General features: G+C 34.7%; 1 protein-coding gene across 3 annotated transcripts in view; it reads left to right on the top strand.

Annotated features, from left to right (window-relative positions):
- The first annotated feature begins 454 nt into the window (after window positions 1-454).
- LOC129004922 (transcription factor E2F4-like) overlaps window positions 455-21,259 on the top strand; it is a 91,306-nt gene continuing 70,501 nt past the window's right edge. For 2 of the 3 annotated variants that reach the window (XM_054433629.1, XM_054433630.1), the window contains exons 1-3: window positions 455-678; window positions 6,593-6,702; window positions 9,515-9,620. In XM_054433629.1, coding sequence (XP_054289604.1) covers window positions 562-678; window positions 6,593-6,702; window positions 9,515-9,620 — 333 coding nt within the window. In that variant the 5' untranslated portion in view covers window positions 455-561. Of the gene's footprint in view, window positions 679-5,983; window positions 6,143-6,592; window positions 6,703-9,514; window positions 9,621-21,259 lie in introns of all 3 variants that reach the window. The other variant, XM_054433631.1, reaches the window with a different exon arrangement.

Genomic DNA, 21,259 nt, shown 5'->3' on the forward strand with positions numbered 1-21,259 from the left:
GTCGGTTAAGTGGGAATGTTCAAGTGTCGACAAACTGGGAATAATTCAGTTTCGATCAATTTCTACGGTTGTCGATATTATGGAACCCACCCTGCAGAACGCATCATTCCGTGGGGTCGCTGTTTGCTAGGGTATGAAAAGATTACACATACAAATGTTTTCCGAATAAATATTTAAAATATATTAAATTCTTGATTACGATTTAAAATACAGTTTGGAGACTTTTCAAATTTATATTAATTTTATCATTGGATGAAGTTTTTATAGTAGTTTGACTAAGGACTTAACACAATTTATGTACAGGTGAACTAACTGATGACTATGGCTGTTTCGTTTGTAGTTTAAAGGTCTGTGACTTTTAGCGGTTGTTTCCGGTGCTTACTTTTTGCAACCATCTTTAAAAGTGCTCAGCCGAATGCTGCTTTGCTGTTTTAGTTTTAAGGCTAGGTAGGAGTTGGAGTTGGGGAAGCAGTTAATGTAACGAAAAAGTTAGGAAATACCCTTACGGGATTTTTATATAGTTTTACTCTAAATATCGCTTTACTGAGGAATATCGAAGAGATGACTATGGTAGAAGCCTTTAATGTAACTAGATCCGAGAAATCGCTGGGTTTGCTAACAGTTAAATTTGTGTCTCTATTGCAAGCAACGCCTGATGGGGTGTTAGATCTTAAACAGGTGAGTAAATTTTGTTTTTAAGGAGCCTACCTAGCTAAAGATTCATGGAGATAGAATATAACTTATATTTCTTCTTAAGTTATTTAAATTTAAGGCCACAGGGTTTAAGGTTATGTTAACTTAGGGGTAGACTTCCGTATCTGTATTTTCATTCGGTTGTTTGTACCAACATATAAAACGGAAGTTTTATTTAAAGTAGGCCTACTATTATATTTTAAGCAATCCACAGCCAAAACTGGACTGAGAATTGCATGCCTTGTAAAGTTGTTCTGGCAGCAGTCACACTTGGAATTAGCCAGTGCCTTGCATATTTAACTTTCACCCATTTCCTTGCCTGCTTCAGCTGTGCAAAATGCTTGAATTTTCAAACAATAGGCTATGCCTACAGAGGAATTTGTTGTGCGTGAACGTATGTACATGCTAGGGCAGTATACTTGTGATGATTAAGGAATAAGGCCCCGTCTTAGGTGGACGAAGAAAAATCGGTCGGTCGTCCGTGCGAGCGAAACTGTCGCACCAAAATATTTCAAACAAGTGGATAAGTGTGAGAGCGTCCTAGCTGGGCGATCGACGATGCGACCGACGGCGTCGGACGACCGACGGCGTCGGACGACCGACGCGACCAACGAAAGACAAACATGTTTGTCTTTGGTCGTGCGGATCGTCCGACCGACTAGTGCATTGTAGGCCTTGAAGAGTGAACATGTCTGAGTTGAGTGAGTTGTTGATTAGTGAAGTGCAAAAACACCCTAGTTTATGGAACCTAAATCATCCCCAGTATCACAACAGATTAATGAGCGATCGTCTATGGTCTTCAGTAGCTGTTTGTTGTTGTCTTCAAAAAACCGCTGAAAGTTTGTTGTCTTCGGTCCTTCTTCAATTCGGTGACGATGTGGTCAAATGTACATATCCACTAACATTCTAGTGTAGTTTTTGAAAAGTTCAGGGTACAATCTCAACTTCTCATACAAATGATGAAACTCACCAAATTCATACCTATCCTTAAAAATCTCATTTGTAGCACTTCTGTTGTCCGATTTCTTCTTAATTGAATAGATTATAGAAGAACTGTCCAGCAGCACGAGCTTACGTCTTTTCTCAACCGATTACATGGTGGCACTGGTCGAATGAGAGGGAACTGACGTCAGTCGCTGCGACGACTTCACGCCCCACTGTGCGAATCTTGATTCGCTCGCACGGACGACCGACCGATTTTACGACGTCCACCTAGGACGGGGCCTAACATGCTATAACATGCATGGAATAACATGCCGTTAAGGCGAGGGGGGTTTAAGCGACAGTGTTGGACTTAGGTTACTTAGTCGTGACTGCCCTAGGTTATCATCAAGGTACTTTGTACCTAGTGATGTAAGTTAATTGGGTCTATTGTGTTAAGTTTAAATACTTTATAGTCTTTTTGTTCTTTCAGTCTCAACTTAAAGAAGAACCCGGATCCATGGGAATAGGGGGGGGGGGGGCACTTTTAGATCCTGCCAGCTCTTTTCTTTTTATTGTAGGTGTTTGAAAATGCCTTCTGGTGTTTGGTAATGATTCACTGGTTTTTATTTTAACCAGACAAGCATAGATGCAATGGTTGCAGACAGATGAAATTCCTAGTCTTTATTAGATTGGTTGCGCAGTGTTTTCTCTTGGGCTCCTTGTGATGGTGTAGCTTGCAGCTTTATGATGTTTGAGTACTTTAGCCACTTCTGTCATATCACGCCATAGGATATACTTGTACGGTATGTAAAGTCTCGAGCAAGCGGTATGCTAACATGAACAGCGAACAGCATAACTCCACTCTTACTTAGTCAGCTCTTCAGGTGAAAACCTACTAATTTTACTAACAGATGTTCCATGTTTTCGGTGGACTCTTGAGAGGGTGTCACGTAGGGGTCTCAATCCCGGGCCTTCAATCCAATCCCGGGATTTGTCTCAGCCGATCCTGGGATCCCGGGAGTATATAATATTATGATTTTAACTTTTTAGCCATTTTAAATGAGCGAGAAGTCCCCTCGTTGAGTACTTTAATGTTTTAAACTGGCCTTACCAGTGTTACACTGCGGAATTTTGCCGGATCTTTCATCACCCGTCCTTCTTATTTACCTATAAATGTGGATATGTCACTCTAGAATATAATTAATACATAAAAAAAAATCATGGATGGAAGATTTTTTTCTGGGTTGAAGATTGCGACTAGTGGTTTGTGGTCGGTTACGAGGGTGAATTTGCGACCGTAACAATAAGTAAAGAACTTTTTAAGGCCCCAAATAATGCCAGTTGCTTCCTTGTCTATCTGACTATATTTTTGTTCAGGCTTCGTCAACGTTAGAGAGGCAAAAGCAATTGGTTTCTCAGTCCCATCAGGAAAACGGTGTGATATAACAGCGCCTAACCCAACAGGAGATGCGTCTTTTGCCAATACTAGCGGTAGTTCTGGACTGTAGTGGCAAAGAACAGTATCACTGGAGATAACTTTCTTGATATGTTCAAAACTCTGTTCACATTGTTCATTCCAAACGTATTTGTTCCCTTTCTGTAAAAGTTTATGTAATGGTTTCAGTAGAGTAGCTCTAGGTCTTTTATGAATCGGTTGTAATAGTTTACCAAACCTAAAAATGTCCGGAGTTCGCTTACATTCTCAGGTTTTCTTGCCTTTGCTATGGCAGCCACTTTGTCCATACATTTATGAATAATACCCTTTTCATCAATGATGTGGCCCAAATAATGTATTCTTTTCTGGAGAAACTTGCATTTGTCACGATTGAGTCTTAAACCTTTTTCTCTTAGTTTTCCTAAGACATTTTCCAAACGCAGAAGTAGTTCGTCTTCTGAATTTCCCTGAATGACTATATCTTCAAAGAAGCACTGTATTCCCTCTAGGCCTGCCAATGTCTTGTCAATTGTTTTCTGCCAAATGCCAGGAGCAACTTTAATACCAAACATTGATCTATGTACCCTGTACTGTCCCTTATGCGTGCTTAAGGTTTGAATATTTGCACTATCACTGTCCATTTCCAAATGAAGGTAGCCTAAGCGTTTCTTAAATCTAGTGTACAAAATAATTTTCCACCATTCATGTTGACAAATATGTCTTCAATTTTGGGAATAGGGTGGTGTTCATCTTGGATCTGCTTGTTTACTGTCACTTTGTAATCCACGCATATTCTCACATCTCCGTTAGGCTTGGCTACTGGAACGATTGGTGTTCCCCACTCAGATTCTTGAGTTTTCGAAATTATTCCTGCTTCTTCCAAGCGGTCAAGTTCTTGTTCAACTTTCAGTTTTAATGCGTATGGCACAGGCCTAGCCTTCATAAATACTGGACGAGCCCCATCGACAAGTTGTAAGTGTCCAAGTTGTTCTGGAATCTTACCGATACCTGGTTCAAACACATCCTTGAACTTCTCTAAAAGGTTGTCGAGACCACACTTTTGGGTATTGTTGTACTGCCTTTAGTTCAGCCCAGTCTAACTGAACTTCTCGCAACCAATCGTGACCAAATATTGCGTCAAGGTTGTCATCCACGATGTAAAGTTTGCCTGTAAATTCCTGATCTTTGTATGTACAATGCACAAAAACAACTCCTTTTGGTTTGAAAACTTCTCGAGTGTATGTTCATAGCTGCACTTGTGTATACAACATTTTCCTATTAATCTCATGTTTCTTGAATGTAGAGTAAGGCAGAGTACTTATAGCAGAACCTGAATCCAGTTCCATTTGAACTGGTTTACCTTCAACTGATAAACGATCCACGCACGGGCGCTTAGTCTATGTGGACGGGCAAATGCAAGGTTAAAAGAGGCCGCCAACCTCTTTAAAAAAAAAAAAAAAAAAATCAAGCATAATTTTATCACCATTTCTTCTATCTATTTTGAAAATCTCGTGTTGTTCATCTTGACAGTCTTCTTCTTTGGCTTGGTGAATTTTTGTTCTTGTAGATCCTAAACATACTCTGGCTAAGTGTCCCTGTTTCTTGCATTTGTTACATCTTTGAAGCAAATTCACAGTTATTGGTCCTATGGTTTTGAGGACCACATCTGTAAAGACTGTCAAAAAGAGGTGAAGGCTTTTTCTGGTTTGATGTCATGTGCGATTTAGTTGATACATTTTTGTATTTATCCTCAATCTGATGTACTGTACTAGGCCTACTAGTTTTAGTTGCATAGTGTTCAGATAGATCTCTCTCGTGGTTTGCAATTTCCATCGCTGTCGCTGCTTTGACGACATCTTGAAACGATACAAATGAATCATCCTGAAGCAATTTGGCTCTAATATCTTTATTAACTAACCCCCTTATGAACTGCATTCGCAAAAGTGTATTAGCAATTGATTTCTGGCAAGACTCACCGTTAAACTCACAATTAGATGTAAGTTTTTGCAATTCCACTGAATAAATCTTAACTGTTTCATTGGGCTCCTGTACTCTAGACATGAATTTGTGCTGTAAAGCCCAAGTACTTGGCTGTGGATCAACATAATCTGTCAACATTCTCACCAATTCTGTATATGATTTATCCAGAGGTACTTCTGGAGCACATAAATCATAAACCTTCTGATGTAGGCTAGGGGTTAAAGAATGAAGTAATGTGTATACCTTATCTGTAGGATACATTCCTTGTTGATGTAAGCGGTCGCAATTTCTGAGTATCAACACTGTATGGTCTGATCTGCTGTAGTTCTTCTGGTTCGTTGACTCTTTCCAATTCACTTAATCGGAGTTGTAATACATCAACTATTTTTAAATACATACCCTCCATGTCGGTCCTGTATGTGATTTCAGTGTCAAGTTCTTCTTAATCTGTTTTTACTTCAATGTTGTGCTGGATTTGCTCGAATCGTTCCCAATAAGCATGTATCACTGAGAGTCTTGTTCTGATACTATCAACTTTAATACCAGACAATTCTTCCAGCATTCTCTCAGCTCTAGTCAACTGACCTTTAACAACAGCCCTTGCTTTCTTCAGTTCACTCAATGTTTCATTTCCTTGTAAGGAGGCCATAATCAATTATTTGTACTAGTAAAATGTAATAGGCCTAAGTGTAAAATAGAAACGTAGAAATAATTAATTGTCCTCGTCGCCAATTATTAAATACAATTATTAACAAGAACTGTATGAAACTCAATTTAATCATTTCATAATGTTAGCATTGAACTAAACAAAAACATTGAATTAAACAAACATAATAATAATAAATTCTGAACATCTGTGAATCTTAATAACATATGTAACAGTAGGCCTAATTAATTGTTTTTGTCAAAATTTTGGAGTTTGAAGAGTTTTTGGTGGTAATATCTTTTTAGGTTAGGGCCTACCCCTGAACTCAAACATGTGGATTTTGAAGTACTGGTAGGCCTAATGTGTGTATGTGCGCCCGTGTACGTGTGTACCGGTACCTACAGAGCTTCAGACTACACCTGTCCAGTCCATTTTTGATTAAATTCAGTATGGAGTAATCCATGGTAGGTATTCCCACATTTATTTCAATTTGAATTTAATGGTGATTTTGAAAATTAAACCTATATAAATAACAAGAATATTGGATTTTTACAAAAACGGCTCTAACGATTTCAATTTAAATTTATGTAGTATGTTGTTGTCCTTTTAACTCTAGAAACAAAATGGTACAACCCCCAATGCTGTAAAAAGTTACAGTTCAAAACTTAATGGTACCGGTACCATTTATCTTTTTGTTTGTTTCTAAATCTCAAGTTTGGTAGAAATAATATGGACTCGTATATTTTCTCAATTTTGTAAGCCCCTTAGGCTGTGGAAACGTGTTGAAAATTTCAAAGTGCCAAATCCTGTTACATTTAAATAGCCTTAAATTTTTTTGTAATACTAGGTCGGTGTCACTTTTACAAATAATAGTAATGGAAACCATTTATATCCTAATAAAATATTCATTTTAGGCTGCTGATTTATTAGCAGTGAGTCAAAAGAGGCGGATTTATGACATAACAAATGTGCTGGAAGGGATAGGACTTATAGAAAAGAAGAACAAAAATCTCATCCAGTGGAAGTAAGTAGGCCTTTGCTATACGGTACATTAGAATAGTAGATAGAAAACTTGATTCCTTATAGGTTCATGTTTAGTTTTATGACTTTCCCAGATTCAAGAGGATATAAAAGATTTATTGTCCTACCACTGCATGGAAATGTTCACATTGCTATAAATCTAAATACTAGTTGTCAACTACAGCTGCGGAGCTGCGGATCAGCTCATGTTAGTTATAACATAAAGAAATAACATATCCTTTAAAAAATCAAACATAACCTAAATTACATTTTACATACACATTTAAAAAGTTAACCTGTGTGTTATTATAAGCTAAGTACTGGGGGATCGAGCCCCCAGTAGCCTATTTTTTGTAGGCTATAGTTTATTTTGATCGTAAAATAAATATAAAGAACACTTACGTTTTATTTACAACAAATGTAGGCATTTATTATTTAAGTTATTTTCAGTTGAATTTCAATTTATTATGATGGTAATTTTAACCTGGCAATCCAAAACATTAATTTATGTTAATAATACACATTTCTTATGTCGTTGTTATGACTTCTCTAAGACTGTTCAATATTTCATTTTATATCTATTTTTACCATCATATATTTTTTTATTGTTTTAGTTTTGTAAACATTCATGAATTAGAATTTGTGTTGAGTTAAAACATGCGTGCTTTTATTATTTATTTTATAATTAGAGTAATTTTAGTTAGCAAGGAGTGTAAAAAATCAACTAGCCACTGTAAAATTCAACACATTTACTTTTCAAAATTACATTCAACGAAGTGTTAGCCTGTCCTACATACGGGAATTGAGTAGTCAGTTAAAACTGTGCACAATTCAGAATAGCTGGTTTACACGTATAAAGACAAAATATTTTCTTGCAGTTTAAATGGAAACGTGAAAAATCATCTTGTAAACAAATGTTGCGTGACCAAATATGTTTTTATCCCATCATAGGCCTATAGGATATGCATTTTAAGTCTAATAATTTTACAATAAAACAGCAACTGTGACGCTTTTCACACTAACTATTCACACACTAATTATAAGTAGCCTACAGTAGAGAGAGTAATAGTCAATTGAGAAGTGTATAGAACTAGTCAACGACCACCTTCCATCGCATACCTGCCTCTTCCATAATTATTATTACCACCACACAATTACTTATACCAAACACAATTTCCAGTAGGTCTGAAGAGAAACTACCTAAAATAAAACGATAATATCAAATAAAATTCACAGTACAGTATAACTTTGTTGTCCTAACATCATTAAACAAATCGTCCACACCTATCCTTTATATCAATTTCACTACATCAATTGATAAATAAAAAAGTATAAACAAAGACAATTAAAAACAATAACATATAGTTTGTTTTGAAACTGCTGTTTGGTTAATATAATCTTCATTTGAAAAAAAAAATCTGTTCACATTTTGAGGGAATTTAAAAAGTAAACACGGTAGTAAAGCTAGTTTCTTGTAAATATATTATCATTTTTCAAAAGCTTATCTTGTTTTTTAGTGTTTTCTACAAATTTTTCCCACTCATAGCCACATTAGGTTGTCTTTAATAACTACTAGTGGTCGTCCAGTGGTCGAAAACTCAAACAAAAACATGTAATCTTGTATTGACTATTGGATACTGAAGTAGACATCCCATGGACTTTTTTAAAACACATAGTTGTGAGAGCCAGTCACCAAATGTGTGTCTTAAATTCTATTTTCTACCTTATTTTATTCTATTTTTATTATATCTTTATTATATTTATATAAGTTTTACTTGGTAAAAAACATCGTGTATCCGACAGAAATTAGTCATTTAGATTAGTGCAATCTGTTGGTGGCTCACATCAACTACGACGAATTTAATTTTTAAAAAACTGGTGACAACTTTAACATGGGGATGGAATGTAAAGGTACAGGCTTATCTATTTTCACCCCACGCTGTAAATAAAACATGTGATTGTAATTTTTTCCATTTGTTTTGATTTCCTGTTTATATTTTGTTGTAATTTTGTTGCCAACATGGCAACCCATAAAGCCCATGTTAATTTTTTTTTTTTAATTTCAAATCCATTTTTTGTGCTATTATTTGAGCCTATTTTAATTTTTAAAGGGATTCTGCACTTCTACAGGAAACTATCTTTCTAACGGTATGCGTACATTTTTCCTGCGATGCACACTAGCTGGGAAAAAAGGTTTTAAAGAAACGTACTTGCCTATTTATATATAGATAGATTATAAATAAATAAATAAAATACCCCCGCCACAGCAAACCTTGCAGACTTGGATTGGATTTACACTTAAATGTATCCTTAAAAATATCATATTTATTCCCTATTTAAATATAGAATTAGTTTAACAAGTACTTTTTCTGCAAGACGGAGGCAGGCTTTCTCCCTTTCTTCCATTGTAATATTTACGCGAACCCAAATTCAAATACTGTAGTAAATATTTAATTTCAACCAAGTCAGTAAATTTTTGTAGCACACATTTCCTTAGATTGCAACTAAAATATTAGCAGCATTTAAATTATCCAGCGGATCATAATGTAAACAAATATGGTCCTCTTAAGGATAACATGAGAACTTTAAAAGCCACTGAGGCTGAGCCCAAGGGACTTTTTCTAAATTGTAAGGCTAGTTTGCAAATCTACACATCTAGACGAACATTATGGTTTATAATTGTGGGGTTAAATCTTAAAACAAAAAATCCTTATTGTTTTCAAAGTTTCATGTAGCATATTAATAATATGGATTACATTTTTAGATGTAGTTTACTCTGTTTTTTGAATTTTAAGCTTTTTATTATGTTATTTTAGGGGTTCGGAATTCCCACTTCAGGGACCGCTGTGTTCCATTTCAGAAATAAAAAAAGAACTAGCAAAGCTAAGAAAATATGAAGAACTACTAGACACCCATCTGCAGGTTAGAAAAAATAATTTACCATATTGCTTAGTCAGGCTATTGAGCAATTTCTTGTTTACAAAATATAGGCCTACTATTATATCAATCATATTATATTAGATTACCTTTTTGTTATAGCTTTAGTACATGGGTAGGTAGGATGTTTGTGTCACCCTATGCATTTCATCAGCATATGTGGCATCTTAAGGGGTTCTCAACACATTGGCTACATATATCACGGATTCACACCCCGCAAAACTAGCGCCGGACGCGCAACTCGCGGATCTTCCCCTCTACTTTCGACTCCTATTTCATTGCTTCAGTGTGAGCTTAACATTCACTGGTGAGGTTCTTATAACTTGTGCACTTAGAGTCGTTCCCGCCATTTCATTGCGTGGAAAGTATTCCGATCCGTTGACTATTTTAGAATTTGTGATTGTTTCATTGTGTGTATTTGGTATATTTGGAACGAAATTATAACCAGCATTTTCACCAGTCAATGTATTAAGTTATCTTTTTATCATTAACACTATAGTCAATAATGTATATACAAAAAGATTTACATATGGGCGGTCGCTATTATCGCGGTCAGGGGGAGCGAGCTGGTGTAGTAGTTAGAGCACAGGACTTCGGTTCCTGAGGTCCCGGGTTCAAATCCCGCCAAATCACCAATGGATTTTATCCAATTGATAATGCTGCAACCCCTAGGTCTAGCCTGAAGTAATGTGAAAACAATCCCGGGCTCGTGCCTAGCATCCTAGGGGGAAAAAATTGATTGCGGTCGGGTCAATTGGACAACGCGACGACAAACATGAGGGGGAGTCACAGCCACAGAACTACAACAAGTGGAATGCTGACTCAAGCTGTGCTAGGTGCTTGAAAAAGAGCCGGCCCTACTCAGCTCCCCCACCACAATTCAGTGTTGCGGTGCAGAGAGTACTATGTGGCACATGCTTCTAGCCCGTGTTTCATTCAATTAATCACAATTGAAAACTCTTTAATACGATTACATGCCTGTATACTGCGTGGCACACTACTGCAAAAATTATCTTGATATATATATTGCAAACAAAGAAATGATCTGCAAACAAAAGCATGTTTAATTTGAGCAAATGAGCTTCCCAATTCACACACATTTTTTTAAAACAAGGAAGTTAGATTAAAAGCACAAATTTATATAATACGCTAAGCCGATTTTTGTTAACAGAACTCCTCCCTCATTTTTGGACCGATTTTGATGATTAAAGTGTCAAAAAAATTGCCCTGGTCTGTAGTTTTGCAAAGTGTTTTTCGTTTTTTGATATTTTTATTAGTTTGGGCAGGATCTTCCATCAAAGTTGTGTTTCCTCCCATAAGATTAACATGAGTGAATCTAAATATTTAATTGGAAACTTTGTCTCCTCTAATTTGAGAGAACGGCTGGACGTAGAAACTTGGTTGAAGTGTCCAAAGAAAGGTCTTGGTCTGTAGATGAGTTATCAAAAGAAAAACAAAGTAAATTCTCTTAGGGCTCTGCCCCAGAAGCCTTTAAAGATCCCTCCACAGATTTGTTTACATTTTGGTCAGGTGGATAATACTTTTTAATAAAACAGTTGTTAATTTTAAAATTGTATTTTAAACAACACGCATTTATTGGGAGTTACTGAATTGTCCAAAAGAAGTATTTGCAATGTTATTTTCTTATTTTAAAATTGATTTTCTTCCTGTATCATGTCAGGTTTTTGCAATATAAAGTTCTTTAACGAAATCAGTGGAAAATCCTTTTATCACAATAACTCTTACAATTATTTCTTATTGATCATCTTACATCTATTTTACGAGTTGGTGTCTGCCTTTTTAACACCTTATTTTCCCTATATTTTATCATATTATTCTAGACAGATCATCATAGGTTCGTCATACATGCTTTCAATCATTGGAAAAATCTTTGATTGTGTAATACAATACAAAATAATACAAGTGCAGAAGGGAACGGTGCCCATTTGAGCCGTGTCCATATTTTGTTAATTTAATAGTGGTTTAAAGCAACTGGATAAAACATTTTACAATATTTTATGTAGAAATATGTGCATGATTTAGAAAGTCATTAAGCTGAAAAACTGCAATATACTGCAGACTTTTCAGATAGGTTACTTCGATGTATTTATTCAGCTTAGTGAAAAATAATATATATATGTATACAAATTAGAACTTGAACTCTTAGAGAGCCTTTGAATGTTATTAGACTAACGAAAAGGGTTGTGCATGTTTACTAGCGCTCCTCTGCAACAAAAACCATTTAATTGATCTCTAAAATACATAGGCTATTCTTAAAGTACACTGAGCAGCAGCCTAAAAAATCTATGTAACTTACCCATATAATATAGTTACAAAATGCTCAAACTCGCATTGTGTCATTTATAATTCGGCTTATATTTCTCTAACGGAAAATTCATCCTGCAGAATAATTTTATTGTGCTCTTATAACATTGTGTCTAATAACATCCAAGCACAGAAACCTTGCCTAAAATGGTACCTATCTTGACAAACGTATTTACAGTGGCCTATATTACGGACCATGCTATGCTGAGTGCATGGCAACGCTGGTGGCGCTGCCTGCGATTGACAGGCAAAGGTCTCTCAAAACACTTAATGCTTTTTACCATGCGGTTGGCATTCTGGGTTATAGTAGTATGTTTTCTGTGACGTTACCGGTGACAAGAGGAGCTATTGAATGCTTGCAAGTGATTGACAGGGAAATTACTAGTCAATTTAGTTTCGATAGTTTCTACTTGGGTTTTAATGGAAACCAACACTAAACCTTAAAATAATGAGAAAGCTGGTCTATCAATTTTTGCTTCAGCTGTTGATTGTGGTTCATCATCACAAGCTCTTCCTTGGTTGGATTACGAAGGTTTTTCAAAGGTCTACTAAATTAACGAAGAGGAAATTTACCTGATGAGATTTAAGATATGCCTAGATTACATAATTATTGTAACGACAAAGTCTCCATGTGCTGTAACATGAAACTTACATTGAAAAAATAGCATAGTTTGTCAAGGACTATTCCTAGGCTATGCTATTGGATTAATGAATACCAAGTTCAATTAATAGGAATATATCTGTTTAGTCCTTGTAAGAACACACCTACTATAGCCAATTTGTTACTTAGCCAAGTAGGCCTAGGTCTACATGTTATTTTTACTTTACAATTTTCAACATGTTAAATTAAAATGCCGATTTCAGTACCGTATAAGTTGTTGAATACTGTTTTCTGCACCAACGTTTGTTGAAGCACAATTTGCCCTATGCATAATGACAAAATACGGTTTCTTGACATTGAAAAGTGTTATTCATAGAACAAGTATCTTATCACTATGGTTAAAAGTTATAGCAATTTTTTTTAACACTAAAAATTAAGAAAGGTTTATGTAAAATAAACTCCAATTTCAGTAGGCTAAAAAGTATTTTTAAATAATCGTTTACAGTTTTATTGTTTTTAATAGTTCATATAAGGCATTTATAAATGAATGTACATTAAAGAAATAAAATGAAATGAGCTTTTAAAATATAGTTTGGTTGTATGCCCTTTAATGAAATTAACATAAGATGCTTAAAAATAATGCAATATTTAAAAATAAATACTAATATGATGGAACACCCAACTATTTTGGTTGTATTGTCGTAAGGTTGTATGTATTGTAGTCAGGTTTATGATGCCATCTAATTAAATACAATCTAGGAATAAGTTGTTTTCTCGGTAATGTTAGATACAATACCGACATTTTGTTGTTGTAGTGTTTGTTCCATAAAAATGTAGTTGAAATTATTTTTTCATTTACCTAATGTGCATGGAATAAAAGTAACGTCTTGGGAAAGTAGCTAAAATTGTAGCTATAGCTACATTTCATTGTAGCTGTAGTTGTAGCTAGCTACTTTTTTGGAACAGTAGCTATAGCTGTAGCTAAGCTACTTTTTTGGAAATGTAGCAGTAGTTGTAGCTAGCTACATTTTAAAAGTAGCTTCCCCAACACTGGTGCTAGTTTATTGCTGCATTTTAGTGAATTTCCCTACAGGGAAGTAGCTATTACCGTAGGTCTCATGGTAAGACCTAGGCCCGGGCCCGATTTACTTTTTCATTTTGATGTCCCCAGAGGCCAAAAACACCATTCGTTCAAATTTTTAGCGAATTTCCCATATAGGGGATAAGCTATTACCGTAGTACTCATGGTAAGACCTGGACGCGGGACCGATTTTTTTTTCGTTTTGAGGTCCCTAGAGGCCAAAAACACCATCCGTTCAATTTCATATACATATATATGTGTCCGTTAGCGCGATAAATCGAGCAAAAATGATCCGATTTTGATGAAATTTGGTACAAACATGTAAACCTACATTTATTCAATGAGTGATTTAATTTAGCTTGTAAGTCAACAATTTACGCTGATGACACCTCTTTACTTGTTACCCATAGAGATTTAGATTGTATGGGAAATGTTGCCGATTCTGTTTTTAAAGATGCTGAAGAATGGTTTACAGTAAATAAATGGATTGTTTTTAAATTCTCAAAAAATACAGAGACTATTGGTGACCTTGAAAAAGAATCATGAAAACCATCAATTTGTTCATGATTATGAAAATGTTGTAACATTACTTGGTATAAAATTAGACTGTAAGCTGTCATGGTCTGACCATATTAATTTTGTAAATAATAAATTGTCCAGAGTTGTACATTTGTTAATAAATCTAAAAAGACATGTTTCCAGTAAATACTTGAAAATGGCATATTTTGCTTTTTTTGAAAGTGTTATCAGGTATGGTTTGATAATCTGGGGTAACGGAGTTGGAATTGAAAAAATCTTAATCAAACAAAAAAAAGCTGTTAGAGTTTTGACAGACTCAGAAAGGTTAGCCCACTCTAGGTATTGATGTTTGTCAAAATTAATTTAAATATGTTTTCTGTCAGAGAAGAAATACATGATCATGTGACCAGATTTAGGCATAAATTAGATCAACCAAGGTTTAGGTTAAGTAAATCAATGAATTATCATGTTAATTTAGGTGTAACATTTTTCAACAAGTTACCATTGACTTTTCAGAGTTTGCCTCAAAAAGCATTTCATAACAGATTGTATAATTGGTTACAACTGAACCCATTTTATACTCTTGATGAATTTTTAAATATTAAAATAGAGTCTTCAAGCCTAGCCTAATTTTAGATTTTAGGCCTATATGATTTTTCTGTGATGTTAGCTCAATTTAATGTTGCTTGTTTATCAATGTGAATCATATATGACGATGCCTATTGCAAAATTTTGTAATTTTGTCAAATGTCTAATAAATGTCTTATTTGTCTTATTCGAACGAGTTCGCGATCCAGCATAATCGGACCATGGGAACAGGGGTTTATGGGGGGTTTTATGGGGTAAAAATGGGTTTTTCCCATTTTTGACCCTAAAAACATAAAATTTTAGAATTTCTTTCCCAACCATTTTGTAGAGCTTAAAAAAAGAAATAATTTAGTATATTGAAGCATTGTTGTATGCCTAACGGTCACGGAGAAAATTAAAAAAGAATGCAAATTTAAAATTCCAATGTTATTCTTATGGAGAAAATGAAAACTGTTGTAGTTTACTTGTTTATGGATATATGTTGATCAAATTTGGCAAACTTATTTATTTCATCCTATTGTTGTTTGGTCAAAAAACACTGTTTACCTTCCCCGTAGCAGCAAACCTAAGCACTCGTTATATCTAATGTTATTTAAATTGGGAATAAATATGTCTTATTTATGGAAGTATTTTAGTAAATATGTAATCAGACAAGTTGAAATTAGCTTAGTCTGCAGGTTTGCTGCGGCGGGGGTATTATATATCTATATATAGAGATATATATATACAATCGTTTAGATAAAGGGCTACTATTACAGTAGTCGCAGCTAGTCTGGGCGCGCGGCCGGGCTAGGGCGGGGGGTGTAGAGGGGAGTGTTTATTGCTCATTTCCAAAAACATTTGGCCCACATGGCTCTCTGGGGTTGTTCAGCGAGGATGTGGGGGCGAGCGAGCCGTTACTCTCAGCACGGCTAGTACACAAGGGTCCGCGCGCCCAGACTAGCTGCGACTACTGTACTAGGGTGGTCTGCCGTTACACTTTAGACGCATAAATGAGCGAAGCATTATTTAAAGATTGTCAATGGCTAAAGCGATATCTTTTGCGGCCGAGTGAAATCCAATAAGTCTGGTTTTCCATAAGGAAACAGATGAGGAAATTTCATTGGAATATAGCCAACCCTAGTGAATTCGTTTACGGGTGCTGATGTTCTGGTCGGCCACATTAGTCTCTGAACGTGATCCATTTGACGAGACTGCGCAATCATAGGCACCGATGTTTCTTCAACTTGGTCTTCTTCGATTTCATCAGGACTTTCTTGGTTTTCACGTACACACGGTACTCTCATGTGAACAAAATCATTGACTGGTAGTTGGTGTAGCGCTTCATCACTAATGGTTATGTCAAAATAGAATGGGTTATTTGCCTTCAGCCAAATAAGTGCTTGCTGTAGTTTTTCACGTCGAACTTCGAAATCGATATGGCCAAATACGCCTTGACGTTGGACAATGATGACTTTTAAGTTTTCAGGCAGTGTAGGTAAGACAGATGCTATTTCATTAATATCTTGCTCAACATTAATGATGTTACCTTTGTAGTGAAACTGGCCATCCTGATCATTTGCTTGTACTTTGTAAATGCGCATAGCGGGATGTACTCGTGCAATCAACATTTGTTCTACAATCGTCAGGTCAGTTAATTCGTTCGGGACACTTGACACATCCATATATTTAACACCGTGAATTTAGTTGCATTTGAACGACAACGCGAACAAATCGGTGATTGGTTTGAAGCTGTTAGTTGTTGGCGATGACAGTTAGTGCAAGTGTAAAATTTTAGTGCATCTAATTCATGTAGGAATTGATTAGCTAACTGCCTATCATTATCAGCTTCTTCCGCCACTGCTTCATCTGGTTCTTCTTGTTCACGATGCCACTCTTTTACAATATTTGCATTATTGGTGCGACGACCAATATTACAACGTGGCCTTTGAGGCATGCTCAAAACAAATATAGCAAAACTGTTACTTCCATTGATAAACTGTTACATTCCAACTTTAACCTAGGATGAAAGTAAACATTGAAATGTAAACAATACAGTTACAAACAATTAACATATGTTTATCTTATTTAAATGAAACGAGATAAACCCATATGTCATAAACCCAATATAATTTTTCTTTCAACTTACATTAAAATAACAAGCGAAATTGCGTGACCCGTAAAATAAAATCCAGAAGGAAATTTGCAAATATTTTTTACCAAAACATTGTGCTCAGTATTCTTTAGCTATTGGCCAAATTTCATATCAATTGGTCAAGCCATTACATTCTGATGCTCTTACAAAGAAGTTACAAAGTGAGGGAAAGTGAGCTTCGCTCAATAAATATTAAAGAAAGCATACTAACTCAGTACCATGAAATTATTTTTTTATTTATTTCTTATTTTTTAAAACTTTACATGTTTCGACCTTTAGGCCATTTACAAGAGTAACATATTTAACCTCACTTTAAACACAACAAATCTATATAATTAATACGCTACATGAAACTTTGTCGGTTGAACTCCTCCGCCAATTCTTAACCGATTTTATCCATTGACGTCTTATTGGAAAGAGCGTGTCGCGTAGATTTGCAAACTGGCCTTACATTTTTGAAAATGTCCCTTGGGCTCAGCTTCAGTGGCTTTGAAAGTTCCCATGTTATTCTTATGAAGAACATAATTGTTTACATTTTGATCAGCTGTATAATTTAAATACTGTTATTTATTTTTCAATTCAATGAAACGCATTGAGTACATTTATTTACTATTTGAGTTTGTGTAAACATAACCCCTAAGACGGATCGTGTTAGTATGGTTGTATCTTAAATTTGTGCATTTAGCGTTGTTTTGTGTAGCTATAATTTGTTTATTTGTTGTTTTTACTTTTAAATGCCTCCGACGCGACAACGAAACATAGACAGGAGGCGTAATCGTGATAACGACCGCAGCTACAGAACAGTGGCGTGTAATAGGCTTAACTCATCCATCGAAGTATATATATACTTCGATGAACTCTGAGAACTCATCACAGTCAGCACCTGACCCTGGACAATCTCAACTATTAGGTTACAAATGCGCCCTAACACTACCCCAAAACGACTTTTCGTTCTCAATTGGCCCTCTATCAATGACCTGTGTTGCCTGTACAGCGAGGCATTTTGAGAAGGAGAAAACCGGCCGGAATGCTTTAGGTTCATCAATAACGAAGATAAACATGGTCTGTTTAAAATCATTGTAAATATGACTGTTATTCGTTTTGAAATAACTCTTGTAATACTTTGCAATTGCTCGAATTCGAGCAACTTGTACACTAGTTGACTAATAAATAAACATCATGTGATGATCTTGACATATGATTTTTCTTTTTCTTAAAATTTATGGTAGGATAATCTTTGGTCATGAAATTTTGTCATATATATAATTGAATATGGTTTTTTATTTTATCTTTCTCTTGACGTTTATGTTAAATATTCTTTAATTTTAAATTTTTTTCATATATAGGATTTTGTTTCTTTACCTGCATTGTATTGATTATATTCGTTAGATCTTTCTTGTAGCTGCAGTATATATGATATTCTTCTTTTGTATCTAATTTATTTCCTTTTGATCTGTTGTCCAAAACTGTCATATCTGTTTCAATTTTAGTGAATTTATGATTCTCATTAAGCATGTGCTCTGCTACATTACTTTTCATACTAGTTACATTCATTGATTTAAACGCTTGTACATGTTCTTTATATCTGCAGTTAAATGACCTTCCTGTCTGTCCAATGTAGTACTTTTCACAATCTGAACATTTAATTTTGTAGATACCAGAGTTCTCATATTTTGATGTTACATCTTGGTTGTTATCTTTTTTGGCTCTTTTATTAATTATTTCTAATGTGTTGTTTTTGGTTCGGTAACTTACTTTCTTTTGTTTTTCTGTTACAATTTTGTTCTACTTTTTCATTTATTTTTTCTTAATCAGGTTTTCTATCATTCTAGGGTTGTATCCATTTTTAAATGCCAAGTATTTAATTAGATTCTTTTCTTTTATGAAACTAGATTTGTTCATTGGGATATTGATCAACCTATTTGTTAATGCGTGAAATGTAGACATCTTTTGTTCCCACGGGTGGTTTGAGTCTGCTGGTATTATGCAGTCACTTGTAGTTGGTTTTCTATAAATTTCAAAGTTATGAGATCTATTTTCCTTTGAAATCGTCACATCCGATTTTGATAAAATTTGGTTTGAAGGTGTAAGGCGGGATAAACTTGAATGAGTTCGCGAACCAGAATGATCGGACTATAGGAACGGGGGTTTATGGGGGGTTTTATGGGGTAAAAATAGGTTTTTCCCATTTTTGAAAAAACCAATTTTTACCCCGTTAAACACCGTTCCTATGATCTGATCATGCTGGTTCACGAACTCATTCAAGTTTATCCTGCCTTACACCTTTAAACCTAATTTCATCAAAATCGGACCAAAATTACTCAAGTTATTGCGCTCACGGACGAAAAAGCAAATATGTCCTGGGCCTAGGTCTTACCATGCCACTTACGGTAATGACTACTACTAGTGTGCCTGTTGCTTGAAATTGAGCAATTGTCAAGTACCGGTACGATACAGGAGTTATTAAAAAATAACAGTCATCTTATATGAGTGCTCAAAATCGAGCAATTGTCAAGCACCGTTATTATACAGGCGTTATTTAAAACTGCAGTAACAACAGTAATAATTTTTGATGTTGATTAAGTTAAAAAGATATCGAGTTTAAAAGACAAAGCTTATGTAACTATTTAAAATATTCACTCTATTAATAACGGGTTTAAATAATATACTTTTATTGTAAAAATATTTATCATTTTTTAGAAGCCGGCCTTATTGTTATTGTTAGTGTTGTATACAAATGTTTACTGACTTATAGCTGTTACCAGTAAACATTTCTTGCATGTATTCATTTGATCTGACATTAGGTAGGTTTACTTTACCACTGTGACAAGATGATTTGTATATTCTTCATGATTTGTTTACTTGCAAAAGAAGTTGCATAGCAGAACTGGTAAAAATTATTCATCTTTCCATGTGATTGTGTATCTGGATTCCTTACTGTTAGATTAGGCCTCTCTTCTACTCTTCTCATACGAATGAGATTTCCCCTTAACCTCCTCCTGTTTTCAATATTTCATCTTTAAACTCAAGAAATTTTCTGTTCTTCTAACAAAACTGATTTACTGTTTGGATTGGTCTATAACCTTCTGAATAATACATATATATATATTTTTTATATTTATTTATTTATATATATATTTATATTTTATTTATATATATATATATATATATACAGTATATATATATATATGTGTGTCCATTAGCACGATAACTCGAGCAAAACTGATCCGATTTTGATGAAATTTGGTACAAACGTGTAAACCTACGTTTATTCAAACAAGTTCGCGATCCAGCATGATCGGACCATGGGAACAGGGGTTTACGGGGGGTTTTATGGGGTAAAAATAGGTTTTTCCCATTTTTGACCAAAAAACATATAATTTAGCAATTTCTTTCCAAACCATTTTGTAGAGCTTAAAAAACAAATAATTTAGTATATTGAAGCGTTATTATGCGCCTAATGGTTACGGAGAAAATTCCAAAAAATAGTAAATTTAAATTTCCCATGTTATTTTTATGGAGAATAAGTAAACTGTTGTAGTTTGCTTGTTTATGAACATATTTTGATCAAATTTGGAAAATGTTTTTATTTCTTACTAACTATTAACATTTTACAAAAAAAAAAAAAACAGTTTTACCCTCCCTGATGCAGCAAACCTAAGTACTTGTTAAACTAATTCTATTTAAATCGGGAATAAATGTTATATTTTTAAGTAGACATTTCAGTGTAAATCCAATCAGTCAAATGGAAATTCGCTTAGTCTGCAGGTTTGCTGCGGCGGGGGTATTTTGTTTTTAAATGTGTTCAATGTAATTTTTATGGTGAAAACCCGACCTTTGAAATTAAGTGTAGGACCTTTTAAATTCTAAAACGTTAATGCAAAACTATGAATTGGGCCGAATCTTTTGACACCTTAAACGTTGAAATTGATCCACAAATAAGGGAGTAGCAGAGTAAAAAAAAGTCCTCATGTATTGATATAAAAGATATGGAAATTCGCTAAAATGATAATTTTTTTATAAATGATAAATTTTGTAATCACATGTTTAAAGTAAACAAAGCCGACTTTTTTCAATCCCAATGTATAGAAGATATTTTAATTTTTTTATTTTCTGGTAGATTTGGACATAACTAACACATAATAACACATTGTACGTACAACAATTATGTATGGGACGCGTTGCAGAAAGTCAACAGTCCCGGAAGGTCAAATAATTTATACCTGTGCCGCTAGGTCAAAAACTACAATGTTTGCAGTGTCTGTAGATCAAAAATCCCAGTAAGTCAATTGCTTTAACATAGACTACGTTTTTAGCACGGACTGTATTAAGTCAATTGCTTTAACATAGACTACGTTTTTAGCACGGACTGTATT

The sequence above is a fragment of the Macrosteles quadrilineatus genome, unplaced genomic scaffold, assembly GCF_028750875.1.
Source record: "Macrosteles quadrilineatus isolate MER2022 unplaced genomic scaffold, UCM_ALF_1.0 Scaffold_13__1_contigs__length_4303367, whole genome shotgun sequence".
NCBI classification, from domain to species: Eukaryota; Metazoa; Arthropoda; class Insecta; order Hemiptera; family Cicadellidae; genus Macrosteles; species Macrosteles quadrilineatus.